The sequence below is a fragment of the Pollachius pollachius genome, assembly GCF_949987615.1.
Source record: "Pollachius pollachius genome assembly, chromosome: 14".
Lineage (NCBI taxonomy): Eukaryota > Metazoa > Chordata > Actinopteri > Gadiformes > Gadidae > Pollachius > Pollachius pollachius.
In genome coordinates, this window is record NC_136947.1 from 5,535,604 (window position 1) to 5,555,405 (window position 19,802).

Sequence of the window (19,802 nt, forward strand, 5' to 3'; positions counted from 1 at the left end):
TTTGTGTGTGTGTGTGTATTTGTGTGTGTGTGTGTGTGTGTGTGTGTGTGTGTGTGTGTTTTGTGGTGGGGTTCTCACTCGAGAGTAATTGGGAGGAGCCTGGTTGTTGGCAGGGTGGGCGCCCAGATGGGCCTCACAGCATCAGGACTTACCTCTGTGACGTCTTCTTGTACTTCCTCCTGTGGGAGAGAGCGACAGAGTAAACGGAGGGAGCAGTGGTGGACAGCTGTGTATGGTACACAGAACGGGTTGCTTCTAGTACAGCTGTTCTAGTACTTACTACCTGCTTTGCATTGGTTAACATGCATACTGTCTGTATTACCGTCCTCTTATTTGTGACACAATTCACACAAGTGCCTTTTACGATGATGCACGGAAAAAAAACACATCTTTCATTCAGACGAACGGTGAGAGTGATGTAATGATCGGACAAGAGGAAAGACGAAGACAAAACCATATCCGACACACATGCACACAAACGCACGCACGTGCGCACACGCAGACACACACAACATGACATAAACATTACAAAACATTACAACTTTTGACCCTTACATACCCACACTTCCACAGATATCAGCACAGTTCTAAAAGCCACTTAGAAATGAGTGTTTTATCAACAAAAACACATACACGCACGCACACACACGCATGCACACACACATATGCAGACACATAAAAGCCCCACATTAGTGGCATTGTGAGTGTTTGCATTCATTTACAATCTAGTCTCACAGAGACTCTCCTCACCACTTAGCTGGATTGCCTTCTCATATGTATACCCATCTGTCAGGAGCTCTGCACAAAACTGCTCGCTCAGGATCGCCCCTCCTCCGGTATTCCATTTAAATAAGTCTATACCGCAACGTGGGAAATGACCCTCCACATTTGGGGAGGACATCGATTGTTTTTGAGTCCATTAAGGTAATCAAATTGGGGTCAACCTGTTAATGGCAGCGCTGAGTCTTTGCAGGCAGTCAATGAAATTAGCTTTCCTTGTTGCTTCACTTTCTGCTCATAAAATGGGATATGTCAAGTCTATGTTGAAGGTGGGTGAAAGTGGCGAGTGAAAAGAAGGATTAAAAGAGAGAAACAAAGATAAATACAAGTACAGCAACAGAGAGATGCCCTCTTTTATTCTCTCAATCTTTCGAATAAGGTATCACCCCCCCTCCCCCCCACCCACACTTCCACTCTCTCTCTCTCTCTCTCTCTCCCTCTCTCTCTGATCAGCAGGATGATAGAGAGCACAGAGGAGAGTTGGGGAGCCAGGGCCCAACGAGCTGCTTTTCACTACGTTAATGTGCGTGTTAACAGCGCAGGGCTACTGCTAATTAGCGAGCTCCCCCGCTAAATTCTGGGCATAATGAGGAAGTGTGGTATGAGAAAGAGAGTCAGCCCCTGCATAATTCTATTTCAGCGAGCGGAGCATTCAAAGGAAATAATTTAATAATGCGCCCGACCCCCCCCACCTCACCCACCAGTCCTCCCTCCCACCCTCCCGACGTTAGTGATATTTAACAATGTTAGGGGACGGCTGTACCAATTAGGTTTGTCACTAGCTCTTTAATAATAACATCTGGTCACGCTTCCTGGGATCTATATGCGGTTCAGATGTAGGCTTGGGGTTGCATTTCTAAGCAACCAGACGTATACACAGCCATTCAAAGAAAATGAATGCATATGACCAACACCCCTTTTCATCAGCTACATGTGAATTACATTTGATAAAAAAGAATTGGGGGCGGGGGGCAGGGTTGGGTGTATCCATCCACAGATGAGAGAGAGAGAGAGAGAGAGAGAGAGAGGGAGAGAGAGAGAGATAGGGAGAGAGAGAGAGAGACAGAGAGAGAGAGGGAGAGAGAGAGAGAGAGAGAGAGAGAGAGAGAGAGAGAGAGAGAGAGAGAGGAGAGAGAGAGGGAGAGAGAGAGAGAGAGAGAGAGAGAGAGAGAGAGAGAGAGAGAGGAGAGAGAGGCCAAGGTATGATCCATGGCCATCCATTTTATGAATATAAAAGACACAGAGGTCATTTGCCAAAGGGTTTATAAGGATTAAATGCAGTTGGCCCCTAGAATGTGTGGGGGGTCACCAAGCATTAGACAACATCAGGTCTACGGTTTAAGGTTTGGCATAAAAAGGATAAAGTAGAGTCTATGCCTCTGTTTTTCTCTCCTACATTCGATGTGCATGTGGGTGGTTGTGCATGTGAATCATGCAACACTACTTTCATCACGGATAAAACCCTCTACTCTCGTAATAATGATCCTCCACACACGCACACACACACATACACATCGACAAATTGTCTTTGCCTGTTACACACAACATACAAGCAGCTCTCGAAGCATGCGTGTAAACAAAGGCCAAAGCTCTCTCTCTCTCTCTCTCTCTCTCTCTCTCTCTCTCTCTCTCTCACTCTGTCTCTCTCTCAGACAGAGGCTCTTTGGAAGATTAAAGGCTGATGTGATCCCTGACACACCACAGGAGCCCCTACAACCAGCAGGTACTCTATTTCAACCTGCCACATGGCTCAATGCCAAAACACCCACTGCATAGCATGGATGTAGCATTGGAAATTGAAGTTTGTACAAAAAAACTGAACTGGTAATAGAGGTATGTAGAATCAGTGCTGGATCAGCGGAACATTGTGACAGTACGTGACGCACACACCAACATGCACACACACACACACACACACACACACACACAATCACGCACACACACATATATATGTACACTATTATATACAAACCCACACACTCTGTAACAATGCAGATACAATGTAAGAGCACAACACACGCACGGACAGAAAAGTGAAACTAAAAAGGCAGAAATGCACGCACACAGGCAGAAAGACACACACACACACACACACACACACACATATATATACACACACGAATTCATGCAAGAATACAAACACAATGCAAGAGCAGCAACACAAGCAGAGACAGAAAGGCACACAGATGAGAGGGGAAAAACGATAAGGGAGAACACAGGAGCAGAGAACGGGACGGGGAGCATGGCAGAGGAATGAACTGCGGGGAAGAAAGGAGAATGGTCCACCCCGTTGTTCACACTCTCCCTACGTCGCTGCCTCACTCTTTTCTTCTCTTCTGCAGGAGGAAATTGCATTTCATTCAGTCCTCCAGCCACAACAATGGAGCAAGAAATGTCAGAGGAGCATAAGTACTGCCGCCACTGTTTTCCTTCTCTTTCTGAGTAACAACGAAACGAGAAGCCAATGAATATCAAATATCCCATTGGCCCTGCAGACGGGTCGCTGGGGAATTGCGATGGGTTTAGCAGTTCCGAAATACCAATTATCAATTTGGGCATGTTAATAAGAATGTGTTTACGATAAATTAAAGTTGGATAGAAACTGAAAATCTGGAGAAATTATGAATGAATGAATATGAAGGACTTATGAAAGAGGAATAGGAATGAGGGAATAATGAAAGAAACAAAGAGAAAATAGACACACTGGTAGGAAAACACACACTGGTGAACACAAACATAGAGCTGGAATAATGCAAACACACACTGGTGAACACAAACATAGAGCTGGAATAATGCAAACACACACTGGTGAACACAGATATAGAGCTGGTATAATTGACACGCACACTGGTGAACACAGATATAGATCTGTAATAATGTAAACATACACTGGTGAACACTAAGATGAAGAGCTGAAATAATATATACACCGTCACCATACACCTCTTAAACTAACAGGGAGCCATCATCTCTAGATATGATAATAAGAGTCTCTGCAGAGATGTTAAATAGCAGGTGCAATCTATTTACTGAAGCAAAAGACCAACTGCAGCTTGGAGATTTTAAAGTCATTTCATCAACGTAATCATAATTTCTACTGAAACATGTCACATTTCTCTTTCATGCTTTAGCCTGTCCCTGCACTATAACATTAACACTTCAATTTGTGTCTGTGTGTGTGTGTGCGCGTGTGTGCGTGCATGCATATTTGTGTGTGTGAAGTTCATATCATGTATGTTTGCATACACTACATAAACACATGTGGCACTAATACAATTTCATCATTGCCTTCTGCCTTCTCAAAGTTTGCCAATCTAGGTTTAAAACACAACAAGCTACACGCACACACACATACACACACATCCGCAATCAGGCACACAAGCACGGAGTTACGAACACACACACACATACACACAAATATATACATATAGTAATGAACACAAACACAGGAAATGACAAATAACAAATGAACTGCACATACATACAAACAAACATTTAGACATAAATGCACAAACAAACACATTGACACGTGCCCACTACCCCCAAACAGAGACAGAAATGCACAGACGCAACCTGATGCACAAACATTCATCCACTTGTTGAACGAGTAATCATAAAATTGGTTACTCACAGCCCATGAAGACGAAGCCAAATCTTCTCGATCTGTTCGGGCTGTAGGTATTTCAGAGACGTGCTTTCAAACTCCTCGATCTCTTTGGTAGGTGATTCCATCTTCGGAGGCTGGGGTGCAGCTCGGACGGGCCAAAAGAAAGTTGAAAGTGGCAATCTCGATGGGGTGGTGGTAGAGCGGTGCTGTGGAGCACCCGGTCACAATCAGAGTGCAACGCACTGTGCAGAGGAGGCAGGAGGCTGTCCTCTTGTCAACCTTCAAATGTGCATTGACATCTGAGACAAACCCGGCATCTTGTTGATGTTTCCTTTCGCTCCTTCTACTTCTACTGTCCCCTGCTCCTGTGACAGCTCCTCTTCTCTCTCTGCTTCTCTCCCCACTTTGATCCACTGCTGCTCTGCGTGGTTCCTGGGAGCAGAATGTGCGTGTAATGCCGATGCTCAGCCGTGCCCTTTGCCTGGGCTTTAGTGGCTCTGACACCCGAGAGAGGCAAAACTAGCTCTCTCTTATGTCTCTCTCTCTCTCTCTCTCACTCTCTCTCTCTCTCTCTCTCTCTCCCTGTGTGTGTGTCCCTCTGTCACTCTTTCTCTCTCTCTTTCTCTCTCGCTCACTCCTTTCCCTTGTGAGCGCAGGGGTGCTGGAGTCGTGGCATGCTCTGCCGGAGACGACCAGGATGCAGACGGCAGGGCAGCGCAACCCCTGGGATTAACGCCGCCCCCCCCCCCCCCCCCCCCCCCCCCCCCCCCACACACACACACACACACACACACACACACACACACACACCCCACCACTCTCCCCGCCAGAGAGAAGAGGGGAGGGGGATGATGGAGAGAGAGAGAGAGACAGAGAGAGAGAGAGAGAGATCGAGAGAGAGAGAGAGAGAGAGAGGAGGGACAGGCAGGGTTGGGGGATATGGTGGAGAGTAAGGGGAGGGGGCTACCGGAGAAAGAGTGGGAGGAAGGAGGAGTCTGGTTAATCTCTCGGTCGTGTGTGTTTTTCCCTTCCCTTCCTTATGCGCAAGGGTGGAGACGGACGAGGGCAGGACAGAGGGGGGAAACAGAGCGTCCGTGGAGGACGGTACCCCGTTAAAAAGGTGATTAGAAAGAGAAAGTGTCAGAAAGCGGATGCAGGGAAGTATTGACGACGACATGTTACTCTGAGTGCTTTCACTTCATGATTTCATCCGCAGTTGGAGTCAGCAGCAAAAATCTCTTGAAACTTTCCTCTCCTTTCCTTTTAGTTTATTTTTATATGAGTGAAACGGTGAGTTTTTGGCACAGTAAGGAAATAAGTATTGATTTGGTTTTAGATTTTATTTTTTATTTATTTATTAAACACACACAGATGTTCTTTAGGCAAAAAAGTTCGGAAAGGTTGTACCTATAAGTGCATCAGCGCCTTGCATCAGTCAACACACACTCTCACAACCTATTCAATAACAAGCCTTAACGATACGGATGGTTTAATTCAATTTTAAATATTGGTAAACTCATTCAATAATGAAAAGAAATGAAAGAATTTCCATTTGTTCACAGGGGCAGTGGTTCTCAAACTATTACCAATACTAAATGAACTCCCTCAAAGATATATCGAAGATAGATAGACAAACAGACAGACAGACAGACAGACAGACAGACAGACATAGATAGATAGATAGATAGATAGATAGATAGATAGATAGATAGATAGATAGATAGATAGATAGATAGATAGATAGATAGATACATACATACATATATACATAGATACATAGATACATAGATAGATAGTAAGTTAGAGACCAAATATATATATATATATATATATATCTGTTATAGCTTTATGTTTTGGCTTTTAGAAATTATGCAAACCTTTGAAGAACCCCGGGGGTACTCATATCCCTTATTTCACCCTGGCTGGGTGCTGGGTTCAAACACTATCATAACTCCACTCACTCTCAATAACTCGATGACATGTCTCCTCCTTCATCCTATCCTACGTCTTCCTTCTTCTCATCCTCCTCCCTCTTTGCCCCCAACCTCTCCCTTCTCCCAGCTTCCCTCCACTGTTGTTCAAGCCCTCTGAACAGCGGGGGGGACCCCAGTTGTCTCTTAATGTTGGTGTCTGTATGACTCAGTCAAGCTCTTTCTACTTTCTCTGCTCGACTGCTCGCTCTCAGAACCATATCCCCTATCTCCACACATACACCACCACTGCCACCTCCACCACCGCCGCCACCATCACCCCCACCAGTACCACAAGCAGAGGCACCACATCCCCAGGTCGTTCAATTACTTGATGCAAGAGGCAGGGGTAATGCCAGGGCAGTGCCTCAAAGTGGTTCCCTCTTTCATCTGCAGCGATGGACGCCTCCTCTATCAGGAGATAGATGCATTGTGTCAACGCACCACCATGGCTGCCAAAGCTTCTCTCTCTCTTCCTCTCTCTCTCCCTCTCCCTTCATCTCTATCTTTCACCCTCTGCCTCTCCCACTCCATCTCTCTGTCACCCCCTCCCTCCACTTTTCTCATCTCCCCACTCTAATTTGCACTTCATCTTTTCTTTTTATTTCTCTTTTCCTTGCTCTCTCACTTCTACAGAGCCACGTAGAAAGGTGGTGGTGGTGGTGGTTGCTGGCATGAGGCTGCAGGCAATTGCGCTTGAGTCCTGTGACATCGACACATGTGGTTGTGTTGTGTTGTCCTGTGTTGTGTTGTGCTTTGCTTGGTGAGGTTGGATTGTGTTGAACGTTGTTTGTGTGCTATATTAGGTGTGTGTACCACTTTTGCTTCTGAGAATAAAGGACCTTCCTTCAATTCCTACAAAAAGTGTTTTGGTAAGGTTACTTTGAATATATATATGATCTCTAATATAAAAATGACCGATATAGTCTGTGCGAATGTATTGAAAGCTAATACCATTCTAGGCACTGCATACACAGGCCCATTGAAAAGGTCAACCCCCAATTTGAACACGTTTGACATTTATGGTAAAATATACCTTTGAATTCAAATGAATCATATTTTGCATCCACATCATTCAGCTCTAACATCCCAGAGGTGTTACCTGCAAGGTATTTGAGAGAACTTTGTGAGTTAAGAATATTGCCTGGAAGTAAAAATGTGTAAATTCGATTTTTTTATTAATGACATTTCTTATCTAGTGTCTCTGGAGGTGAATCCTTCCTGTAACCATTATGAGCCCTTAATGAAAAAAGGAGGGAACCTTCAGGGTCCTCTGCTCAGCAAGGGTCATTGTCTGGGTAAATGAAGAGTTGTAACAGAGGCCTGACCTTATTAAGTATCCATGACTCATGATAATGGTAAATGTGAACGTCTGTGTCATTTGACTCTGCCGTCGCCACCCCATTAAGAATTGAAATACTTCTCGGGAGCAGAAGGGGAAGACAAGTTATCATGGGTAATGCTGTAAGATGTTATCCTGGGATATTACGGTGAGCCTCAAAGGTTCATTTAAAGGCTGCATATTGTGCACAATCTTTCTAAAATGGGATTCTTTCATGGTTCATGTGTGCGTTGTGATTTGCTGTATTGTTCTGTCCGTTGTCTGTTTTTTGGTGTTATACACCTCGACTTTCCTTAAGAGATGAATATAATAAGAATATTACATTTTTATATAGCATACTTCTTGAACCCATCGTGCTGGAAATAAAAAATGGTAATGTATCGAGATATTAAATCTTGGGTTATCCAATCTCTTCTTATCCTATCATTATCTTGATCATCATCATCATCATCATCATCATCATCATCCTCTTCCTACCCTGCCACCGGTTTCATCACTATAATTTTTCGACACTTTCCGGAAACAATTTTCCAATGAGGCCCCCGGAAATAGCACGATCACGAATCTTTAGTGACGCACGGAAGGAATCTCCGTCGGAATATTTTAATTACATATCCAAATGATAAATGAAGAACCTGGCCAGAAATGGCACCAAGAATGAAGCCTAATTAGATTACCTGTCAGTGGGCACGGAGGAAACAATGTGGAGTGTTTGGAGAATTACTCGGAATATAAAGAGATACTTCACGCTTCCTCACCTCCTTGTCAAATTCCCAAAACCTCAGAGAAAATGAGGCTTCACAGTTAGGCCGAAATGTAAGAGGTATATTATCAACGGTGTGCTTGTAAGTGTATTGATCAAAGTGCCTGTGCTTGATTAAAATGAATTGTACAAGAATAGCCGATTAAAAAAGAGACTAAATACAGAGTGTAAAAAAGTATTTTTCATCGTAGTTGTCTGCCAACAATCTTTGAAGCATTGTAAGCAAATACGTACGGTAGTGAGAGACTTATTATGCACGAGCACTGTGATTCCGACACACTCCCGGCTCCCACCCAACGCAACGAGCGAGAAAATTATTCTGTTCAATCATGTGCCAATATTAAAACACATGCTTGATTAATCACCACCGCGGATGGCAAAATATTAATTGGGTGTTTGAAAAAGATAAATTACGCTCTTGATGTAGACTCAGGCTAAGATACCTGTTGGATAGTCTGCGACACCTGGTTACTCCGCACTGCTGTGTTTAAATTTACACACAGAAGCCAGCATACTAACCAGGCCGGATCCATTTGGAGGGGCATAAAAAATTCAAATCTCATTTGAATCTTGAGACAAGTCGATATGGATTTCAATGCGTCCAAATAGCAGTGTGCCTTCAGGTAATGACCACATTATGGTGGACGCCATCCATCACAAAATATGATTTCCATCTACATGTTGGTTCTATTTTCTCCCACAGCATCTGAGCTGGCGAGAACGGGGAGCGGGGAGACCAGGAGGGGGTCCGTGGAGGGCAGCACTATGAAACAGCTTCTATCCATTTATGGAGTATTGGTGGAGGGAAAATGACTTCAATGTGTGTGATGGGGTGGGGGGGGGGGGGGGGGGGGGCAACCAATCTCCTTATTCACCAGAGAGATTTCCTGTGGGTCAGATGCCACGCATAGCAGACCAAGGTGAGCTGGAAAAGCCATCAGCTTTTAAGACACTGTTTTCTCTCATTTCTTCGTTTGGAATCACATGGGCTGTCCAGAACAATCCGACCAATCACAGCACCCCCTGAGGTTTAGATTATGCAACTAAGACTGTGCCCTTGAATGTTGTCATGCTACGATTTATGCTACAACGATTAAAACAGAAGACATTTCAGTAGGTTCCAGGTGTACGTGCAGTATATCATATACATGTTTAAATATATATTCATATATATTTTATTTGTATTTCTTTTATTTTTTTTGCCTTTTTAAAACCATATATAATTGGCATCTATCTACAATTATTTGTATATCTGGTCAAAATTCTGACCTGTAAGATGGCATGCAATTTAGGTTACACGAATTCCAACACTTAATACTATCATATTTTATCCATATTTAGTTTAGTATGAAATACAAAAAACTGAAAGACTGAAATCAGAAGATTTATTAATTTCCTCCAACAAGATATTCACTATGTTCTTCTTAAAAAGCGACGTTAATTTGACACCAACCATTAACGTCTGCTAACGACTGCTGGTGATTCAAACAAACAATAAAGAGGATACTATTAACTTCAAACTGAAGCGCCCATGAATAAAAGCGAAACCCCGGTTCAGCCTCAATATCATGAACGCCAAAAACACAGGATCGTGATGACGATGACGCGGATGTTCATAATGAGGATATTCCACGCTGTGATTTGCTCCGGGGGCAAGGCAAGGCCTAGGAACAAACAGCCGAGCCAACCTCTAGATGCTGTTCTCAAAGACATGAACTTTCGCCCCCCCCCCCCCCCCCGCTATTATCGCGACAAAGGGAGGCATGCTAAGTACTAGCTACATCGCTAGAATAGAGTTACATCTCCATAGAAGACCAGAGCCTGGACTCACTAAGCATTGGCAGAGTGACTTTCCTTTCACATTGATATTCCAGTGTGTTAGTTGATGTCAAATGAGGACAGGAGGTTACATTTACAAAATAAATAGAGAGCTCCCGTAGGCTATTATCTACCACCTTGTTTACGCCATTAGCGGCAGCGCTATCGCAACGCTCACAGAAGGGGAGAGATTTAAATACTTGCCTTCCACAACATGCTAATATCCTCATTAATGTCTGTCGATGATGTGTGTTAACAACACCAATATTCATTCATGGTTCACGGTTCACTATTGCAGCACACTGATTCAGCACTTTTCTGTTATGGACCAGTTCAATTCATGTGTAGGCTATCTAGCAGATTGATTGCTTTCAATCAATAAACCAAAAGATAAACTGATGTTGAATGGGTGGACGGTCAAAGGTCAGACATAAAGGTTAATATAAAAAAAGCTTATTGATTGTCGGTTATGGTAGTCGAGGTCACAGGTTACCTCAATCGGTTTCCAAAACATTGATTAAAACCTGAGATGAAAGCAACACATAAATATGTGCACAGATTCAAAGATTCAAAGACTACAGATAGGGTCTCCCCTTAATATATGTTCCTGAAACTAACCCTGAGACTAGCGTGACATTTCACGCCATAGCCTCCCCACCATTGTGTAGAGCTCCAAAGGAATATGTATGCATGCATTTCTGGTAGACTTTGAGCAGCAAAATTGATGCATCCACATTTCAATGAGAATCAGGCTCTCTAAAACCCTAACATGTACTCAGAGTGTCTTCAGTGGTTCTGACGGTAACTTTTACTTTTTGCTACACAGGAGACGTGAGTGGAGGGGAGGGTCGAGGGGAAGGTGGTGGTGTTAGTGTGTGAGCTCGAGGGGGGGGTGGGCTGCGAGCCTGTCATTTGACCAAAGCAGGGGTCATCTTCTGAAGTGTGACCGAGTTGTGTCCTCTTAATTAGGCACAGAGTACATCGCACAAAGGGGTGTCCAATTAGCCGCAAGATAAATCACACCGCTGGGCTACGCACTGACGACTTCCCCAGATGGAGAGCCAAAGAGGGACACATAGATGGAGAAAGAGAGAGAGACATATAGAGAGAGAAAGAGAGAGAGACATATAGATGGAGAAAGAGAGAGGGACATATAGAGAGAGAAAGAGAGACAGACATAGAGAGAGAGATATACATATAAAGTGAGAGAGACATATAGAGAGAGGGGGGAAAGACAGTCAGAAAAAGAGGAGACAGAGAACTACAAAGGGAGAGAGAGACATCAAGAGAGAGAGAGAGAGAGAGAGAGAGAGAGAGAGAGAGAGACAGAGACAGAGAGCGTGGGAGAGAGATAGAGAGAGAGAAAGATAGACTAAGGAAGCGATCATGTGAGATATAAACAGAGACATAGAGAGAAAGAGAACGAGAAAGAGAGAACAGTGGCTGCAGAGAAGTGCATTCACTTTGTGTTATCTTGTTCCAGCAACTTTGTCATTACGGACATTGCAATGTGAGCTTCTCCCAACGGTGTGTGACACACTAGCGTCAGAAGAGTAACAAGACAAGTAGCACCGTACGTTTTCAATCACCGGCAGCCGTCCTCAGAAAGCCTTCTCCTCACCTTCTCCTAAAATCTATCCATCATTACCCTGATACCTACACCTGTGACTGATGGGGACATAAGACAAGGAGGCTCCAAAAAGGTATTGATGACGACATTTCCTCTGGTCCTTTTACCATCATATGCCCTGATGCCGCTATTTGTCACGGAGCCTGCCGGGGCCCCACAATCAGCCAGCCGGGACCTGAATACACACCTAGAATTTACCTCTCTCTCTCTCTCCCTCTCTAACCCTCTCTCTCTCTCTCTCTCTCTCTCTGCATGGGGACTTGGAAGGCAAGTACGTACACAGAAGAAAGGAAGATGGAGGAGACTATGTTGAATATTTCAGTTAAAGCCAAGGAGGAGAGAATAATTGTTCCAAAACATTAAACCAGTGGTCTCTAAATAGTTCAAACACATTACACCATGATTCAATAGAATTGTGCGAAGCTTCGGTTGAGAGAAAAGTCGAAGCTAGTTGGATTGAGCCCGTTTTGGAACAACGGGAGAGCAGTCTGAGTTTGGCTGGTCGACAGGGCTGCGGTCCCAACAATAAACCACATGCCGCCAACTCGTATCTCATTTTCACTGTACACTGCCTCTGGTTTATCATCTCTGTGGACAAAGGAGCTGTTTAACTTGCGTAAAAAGGTAAAAGAAAGGTGCTTTGTTGTTTTGCAGCCTTGCTGTATTTCCCTTTTAAACCCCTGCAATGGATTTTGAATATAAAGAAGCTGGCTGTGTGATGTCAACTGGAAAATCACTTTCTCCACCCGACTGGTGACACCGCACACAGCGCTTCCAACGACACCGCGGGAGCAAACAAAAGGCTTTGGGACATGAATGGTTAAATCCGCAATGAAAACAAACATTTTTGCAAAAATAATTGAGTTAACTTCCTTCTGAGCTCACAGATGAGAAGAAAAACTGCAAAGTGGCTTCTCTGTAAACTGTTGCAGAACCACCCACTGTTTCAAAGATAGCTACCATCCCACTACTAAGATGGCCACTATTTATTGCAGATGGTTGGGTGGTCACAAGTGTATCATCAGCTTCTATAGACCCCTCGACTTTGGCTCATGCCGGAATGTGGCATTTCCGACCGTCTCTTCGGTTGCCGAGGTTAATTGGAATGAGGCGTTAAGCGACGTCCAATATTCGAGTGACATCAAATTATGGTAATGGTGTTTTGAAGTCCTTGTTATCAAGGTGGAATCAATCATGTCCATCTCTCCTGGGGTCTTGAGCCAAACATAGCAATTAGAATCTTCACATCGTTTGTGTGCCTGTGTTTGTCTGTGTGTGTGTGTGTGTTTGTGCCTGCATGAGTGTGTGTGTGTGTCTGCACGCTGGTGCATGTGTGTCGTGTGTGCGCACGCATGCAGACGTGTGTGTGTGGGAGGGTGTGGGTGTGGGTGTGTGCAGACACACTCGTGTTGCTAACAGTAGCTATTCATTTACTAATGCAAAACAACAGATCAGATCCTACTCACAGTCCTTAATCCCAACCGTTGCGTTCAGTATTAGTCGTCGTTTCATCCCCTTAACTGTGTCCCCCTGCTCCCGCTGTCCCATCGCCTGTGCGCAAAAAGGGAAAGGTCACATCTCACCGCGCCCGTCACCGGCAGAATCTGCATATTGAGTGGCTGTGGAAGGACAACGCAGAGCCACGTGGTTCTCAAGGAGAGCGGCTCCCCGTATGTTCCCCCACTCCCCAAGGACGCCAAGGTGTGATTCCCACCCTCACAGGGAAACAAATAACCTTTTATCTCCTGTATCTCTATATCTCTATATTCAGCGGGCAGCCAGGACACTGTATCGACTATTCAGCTACCCCCCCCCCCCCCTCCTAACGTGGTCATGCGCTGTGTGTTTTCTGTCAGCGACGGAGAGCCTGTGAGGCAGGGTGAAGCAGACCTGATGGCGGTCTTCTCTGTGGCCTCCGGGACGTCCGCTGCAGGGAACTCGTCGGCCAGTATCTCCTCCGGGCTTCGGGGGTCATCCAGTGGGGGCTTGGGCGGCTTGCCTTTGATCCCCATCCCCGCCGTGATGGCGTTCCACAGGGCGCTCTGGGACTTGGAGCCTGAGGTGTGGAAAGGTGTCTTAGAGGCGGGCAACGATTGAACGGCGTGCTAATAGGTTTAAGGCAAGGCCAGTGTTTGCCGAGTGCCAAGAAGGAGGATCTGGATGGCTCTTGTTTCCAGCCTGGGATTGCATGGCTCTGGCCAAGAGATGCGTGGAAAAAGCAATGCTTGCACTGCCATCTTGTGGCGTCATGTTGACAGCACAACATTTTGTGCTGTGTGTTTTGTTTTTTTTACACACAGAGCCATGTTGCAACTCTGGTTCAGATCACAATCAGATTTTTAATGTGTAAGGTATTTGGCTCGAAGTTTTAAATAAACACTTACGCGTGAAGCTGGCGACTTGTTTACTGGAGGTCTCCCCATCCTCGTTTGCTACTGAAGAGAGACAAGAGAGAGAGAGAGAGAGAGAGAGAGAGAGAGAGAGAGAGAGAGAGAACAGAACAAGGTTAAACAGAAACTTCTTTCCTTTCAAAACAAATAAATGAAGTTAAAATTATGCAAACAATTCAACAGGGGGCGGTACGTGTGTTTGTTGTCGGACAGTGCAATAATGTGTGTGTGTTCCGACTCCCAGCTGAAAGTTCTGGGTTCAATCCCGATGTTTAGTCTAGTCTACCTGTAGGTATCCTTGAGCAAGATACCAGCCCTACCTGCTTCTTCTTGGCATGTATGTAAACAAAACTTTTGTACTCACGTTTATTGATGCTTTTGTAAATATATGTCTCAGAAAAATTAAGTTAAAGGAAATGAACGTGACAACACCACCCGGCAGAAAACCATATAAGCTGAACCGGAGCATAGAAAATAACAGGGCAGTGGAATTGGTTATGATGGAAGGACAAGATGATAGTCAATTTCCAATGAAGGCATGTTTCGTATGAGTACTGGCCAGGCGTGTTCACCAACCAGGGAATGGATTTTTTGTGGATACTTGTGAGTTTCCATGACAACCCAGCCTAGCTTGCAGACAGAGTGCCGGTGATTCAGGGGTGAGAGGTTGTGTGCGAGAGGTAATGGGACACTCTACTACGGGGAGACACAACACAATGTCACAGTATGTTTTCTTGTTGCTTTTGTTGTATGGGGAATTATAGCTGCCAAGGGACCACTGCCTCATTATGGGTGAGTGTTTCTGTGGCCACGTCGCCGCCCCTATAATCTCCTTTTCAGGTTCTCATCCGGAAAGTTTGGGTCAATATGTGGTCCTACGGCTACTGACTCCACAAACTCCAGATCTCTCCATGTGCTCCAAACCTGTTATGAGAACTCAGTTCGCAATTTTTTTTTCTCTCTCTGCTTTCATTTGCATATTTATGGGGTTATCTTCAAAATATGCAGAACCCTGCGTGTCATAGTGTAGGTAGTTTCAAACAAACGTTCAATGATCCTAATCAAACTATCAAAAACGTATAAAACGTATTTCTTCGTGTTACCTCACAATGAGACAAAACCGTTTCACGCTAAAACATAAAATATACAGCATATACACAGTAAGCCATATACAACCACAACCCCAACCACGACATGCCACAGGCTCCAGACTCGCACGCCGCGGTTCATATTACAGCTCAAACATTGATTTCCGACACCAGCCCAAATGGCTTGCACTGGAGTTGAGGGGACAAGTTCATCAACACCGTGTGGTTGTCAAGACAATAGAACAAAGTCCTCAGTGACGTCGGAGGCACACAGCCAGCCCTCCGCTTGTTTCCATGGTGTAGTGCCATTACACACAGAAGACCCATAGAGACCTGAATTGGAGCGAGCTCATGTGGCCGGCCACGGAGCGAGAGGTAGAGAGTGAGACAGCGAGCGAAACAGAGAGAGAGATGCTGAGATGTGCATGAGAGCACAATGAATGAAACTGTGCATCCCCAAACTCAACACCATAGCCTAAACCCAACCGGTCAAGCCTTATGCCCCTGATAACACCCCGCTTCCTTCCACCATAACTCATACACTCTTTATCTGTTTGCCCCCCCTCCCCTCTCTTATCTCTCTACCATGCTTCCTCCTCTCTTCAGTCTTCTCCCGATCTGTAACCAAAACAAACAAACACACATTGTCTTTCCGTGACTCGCTCACTCTCCCATGTGCTCGTTCTCTCTCACTCGCGCACACGCTCTCCCAGATCTGTAGTCGCGGCCACGCACAAACACATCAACAAACCCCCCCACCCATCTTATAGCCTGGTGCGACGCCGGTTTTTCACCCCCCCGTGGAGCGCGCTCACCGATAGTGATGTTGAAGCCGTCGATGCTGAACGTGGCGCTACGACCCTTCTTGAACCGCTGCTTCCGAGAGTTGGCTTCCATCGCTTGCGCGGCTTCCATCCTCAATGCCCTTTTGACTCTGTTTGTTGCCGCTTTCTATGTGTGTGTGTGTGTGTGTGTGTGTGTGTGTTTCAGTTTCTGTTGTTTTTTCTTTTCTTTCTGATGGATTGTGTGTGTGTGTGTGTGTGTGTGTGTGTGTGTGTGTGTGTGTGTGTGTGTGTGTGTGTGTGTGTGTGTGTGTGTGTGTGTGTGTGTGAGAGCAAGAAGGAGAGAGAGAGAGAGAGAGAGTCGGGGGACCCTCCCCGTGGAGGGGGAGCGGTGTATTCCTCTGACTTCGGCTGAAGTGAATCGCGGGAGGGTAACTGTCAGGAGGCTAGCCCGGTCGTGTGACAGCGCTCAGGGCTGGAGGATTTTCCGCTGTGTTATTCTCATGCCTTCTCCACCCCCTGACGATTGCCTTCCACCCCTCTCCCTTTCTCTAGCACTCTCTCCCATCCTCTCTAGCTCTTACTGACTGTTTCTCCCACTCTCTCTCTCTCTCGATCTTCATTCACTCCCCCATCGCTCTCCCGCTCTCTCTCATTAACTCGCCCCTCTCATTGTCATATGATCTTCCAGTAGGTGTGTGTGTGTGGGTGTGTGGGTGTCTGGGTGTGTGTGTGTGTGGATGTGGTGTGTGCGCCTTTGTCAATATGGGTGAGTATTGAAAATGTAGGTGTGTGTGTGAGATATTTCAATGTATGTGTGTGTGTGTGTGTGTGTGTGTGTGTGTGTGTGTGTGTGTGTGTGTGTGTGTGTGTGTGTGTGTGTGTGTTCTTTCACAGTTACTATCAAAGCTGCTATGCAGCGATATCATTTTTCAGGGGACCTCATAGGGATTGGCTGAAGCCTATACCTGACAATTTCAGCTCTGTAGCTCACTAACTCTCACTAAGCCCCACACACCAAATAACCCCAAATACCAAGATAAATCCGTATTAAATTATTAATTACTAATGAATAGCCCACACAGGTATAAAGAGATTGTAGTTTTACGATATTACGATATTAAGGGAAAACTGTAATTGCTGCAATCAAAAATGTAGTACAAGCCTTGTTTTATTATAAAAACGATTTAAAGCACTTTTCTTAACATGGTATTTGTCACGATTTCTTATACCAGCACTGGGGAAAAAAATCTCATAGATCATGTCACTTAAACAGACATAGCCCTTTTTGTTGATATCGGTGACAGGATAATAACCAGCCTGCAGCTCACGTGGATTTACTCAGGGTTTGTAATTGTTGTTCTTTATGTAGGTTTGTGCTAAAAAGAGTAACCTTAAACGTATTCACACATCCCCAAGTTAGTTTAAACTATTGTTTGCAGACTATATTTTTGCACACTGAAAGGCTGCTCCCCGCTGATTCCTTCTGTTTTATGTGAATCTCAGCCACTTCAATGGAAGACGAGCAAGAGCATTTTCCAAAATAGTCTACGTCTCTATACTGAAAAACCGAAGCATTATGTGGCTAGAAGATTATAGTATTTGCATGTCAACATAGTTCTTACAATGTAAAGCAAATGCTTTCTAACTTTACAACAGCACTGTCCACTGTAGCTGGTGGTCTATCTGCAAGAAATAAAAAGTAAAAGTAGACAGTTTGTTGTTATCTCTACTAAAAGTAGAGATAACAATACCACTATCAGAAGGTATCGACGAGTATGCAAGTCTATGCGCCAGTTTGAAACCATCACGTGACAAAAAATCACAAATATGTGCAGTGTTCTGCTACGTTTGTTAATGGTCGGAGATTTGAAGTCGGAAGTGGGAAACACCGTCAACTCCGACCTATTTGTGTTGGAGCGAACAATTCGGAAAAAATGGATGCTCACGCTTAACTACGAGAATAAAAATTTATTATAAATAATTATAAATGATAAATCAAAAAGGTTCTAATTTGACTGTAAAAACATATTTTTCAGAAAAACTAGATAACAAAAGAAAGTTCTACAAAATTAATTCTCTGTACATTTATTGACATCACATTTTTGTCATTTAGCAGAGGATTTTATCCAAAGCAATTAGTACATTTTGTTGACGGTAAGTGAACCGACTATACATTCCTGTCATCGTAAGAGAACCCTTCAATAAGAACAAGTGCTATTAGTAGTGATAATGCTAGATGCTGTATATTCATACAGGGTTAGTTGTATGCATCTTTTAAAATAAATAAATAATATATATCCCAAAAAGAAATCGTAATCGGATAAAAATATTGATATTTCCCTTAAAAACTGATTTTCACCTGTCCTGTTTGATTGTATGTTGTTTGAAACACTGTATTCCTGCCATCTTTGCAAGGTCTCTCGAAAAAGAGATCTTCAAATCTTCAATGGAAATCACCTGGTTAAATAAAGGTTTAATAAAAGTAATGCAAAAGTAAAGTTTGTGCGTGCGTGCGTTCGTGGACGTTTGAGTGTGTGTGCAAACACAAAAGTGGGAATGTGTGTGTCTGTATTGATGTGTCTCCAAGTGAACGTGACTCCTCCCGTTGTCAAGCATTTACACTTAAACAGTCATCCCTGCTGCTGAACGGCACAGCCAAGGCAACGAGCCTCACGTCTTAGCTCTCTCTCTACAAAAATCCCACACACACACACAAAATAAATGTGGATGCATACAAAAATATATTTCTATCACAATGTTTTACGACGTAAAATGTAATTATGGTGCATACTGTATGAAATGCTTTCGGCCCTTTCAACATGGGAGCTAGGGTTGCGTATGATGAGGTAGGATTACACCTTCAGTAAGAGCACCACGCCGACACTCAAAGGGAGAGATCATGCTAAATTTAAAAGGTCAGCGTAGAAACTGATCCGTTGCCATGGGCTACCAAAAGTCTCTCTGTTTGGAGTCCACATCACCATTCCTTTGTGTTATTACCAATAAGAAATTACTATCACAATTCAAACCATTTTTTTTTTACTCTCATTCGAAGCCATGCTCTGTTTGCAGAGCTGTTTTTCCAGAGAGATGAGAATGGTGAGATTCGGGCAACAAGGCTATTTTGGGAGCTATCTTGTAGAAATGCAAAAATGCATTACATGCATCAATCCCCCGTTGAAATAAACAACTCCATCTACTTCTTTCATCATACACACATTGGGCAGGTCAAAAGGAGATAAAAAACATTTGTCTTTTAGAGCCACCTGACATTTAGCGATGACATATTTCCTGTTTCACCCTCACCTGATTAGTGTGAAGGACCATGGCCAATGATTTCCACACATACTGTAACATGATAACGTGCCGGAAAACTAATAACCTGACATTTACTTATGATTAACATTTTATTGTTTGTTGACAGTGCAATTCAAAGATGAGCTTGGAAACTCTCTGTCTCTTTCTCTCTCTCTCGCGCTCTCTCTCTCTCTCTCTCTCTCTCTCTCTCTGTCTCTCTCTCTCGCTCTCTCCCACTCACACTAGTCTCACCCCCACACACACAAACCCATCCCACCATGTCTGAGGTAATTGCTCTTTGTAGCTCTCTCTCATGCTTCTCCCTCTATTTC

General features: G+C 44.3%; 1 protein-coding gene across 1 annotated transcript in view; it reads right to left on the reverse strand.

Moving 5' to 3' along the window:
- The window catches only part of LOC307085699 (dual specificity calcium/calmodulin-dependent 3',5'-cyclic nucleotide phosphodiesterase 1A-like), a gene marked incomplete at both ends in the record, with an annotated part of 65,221 nt that overhangs the window by 39,850 nt on the left and 5,569 nt on the right, over positions 1-19,802 (reverse strand). The window contains 4 exons of the mRNA XM_079750564.1: positions 153-179; positions 13,801-13,966; positions 14,295-14,345; positions 16,204-16,323. Coding sequence (XP_079606690.1) covers positions 153-179; positions 13,801-13,966; positions 14,295-14,345; positions 16,204-16,323 — 364 coding nt within the window. The remainder of the gene's footprint in view (positions 1-152; positions 180-13,800; positions 13,967-14,294; positions 14,346-16,203; positions 16,324-19,802) is intronic.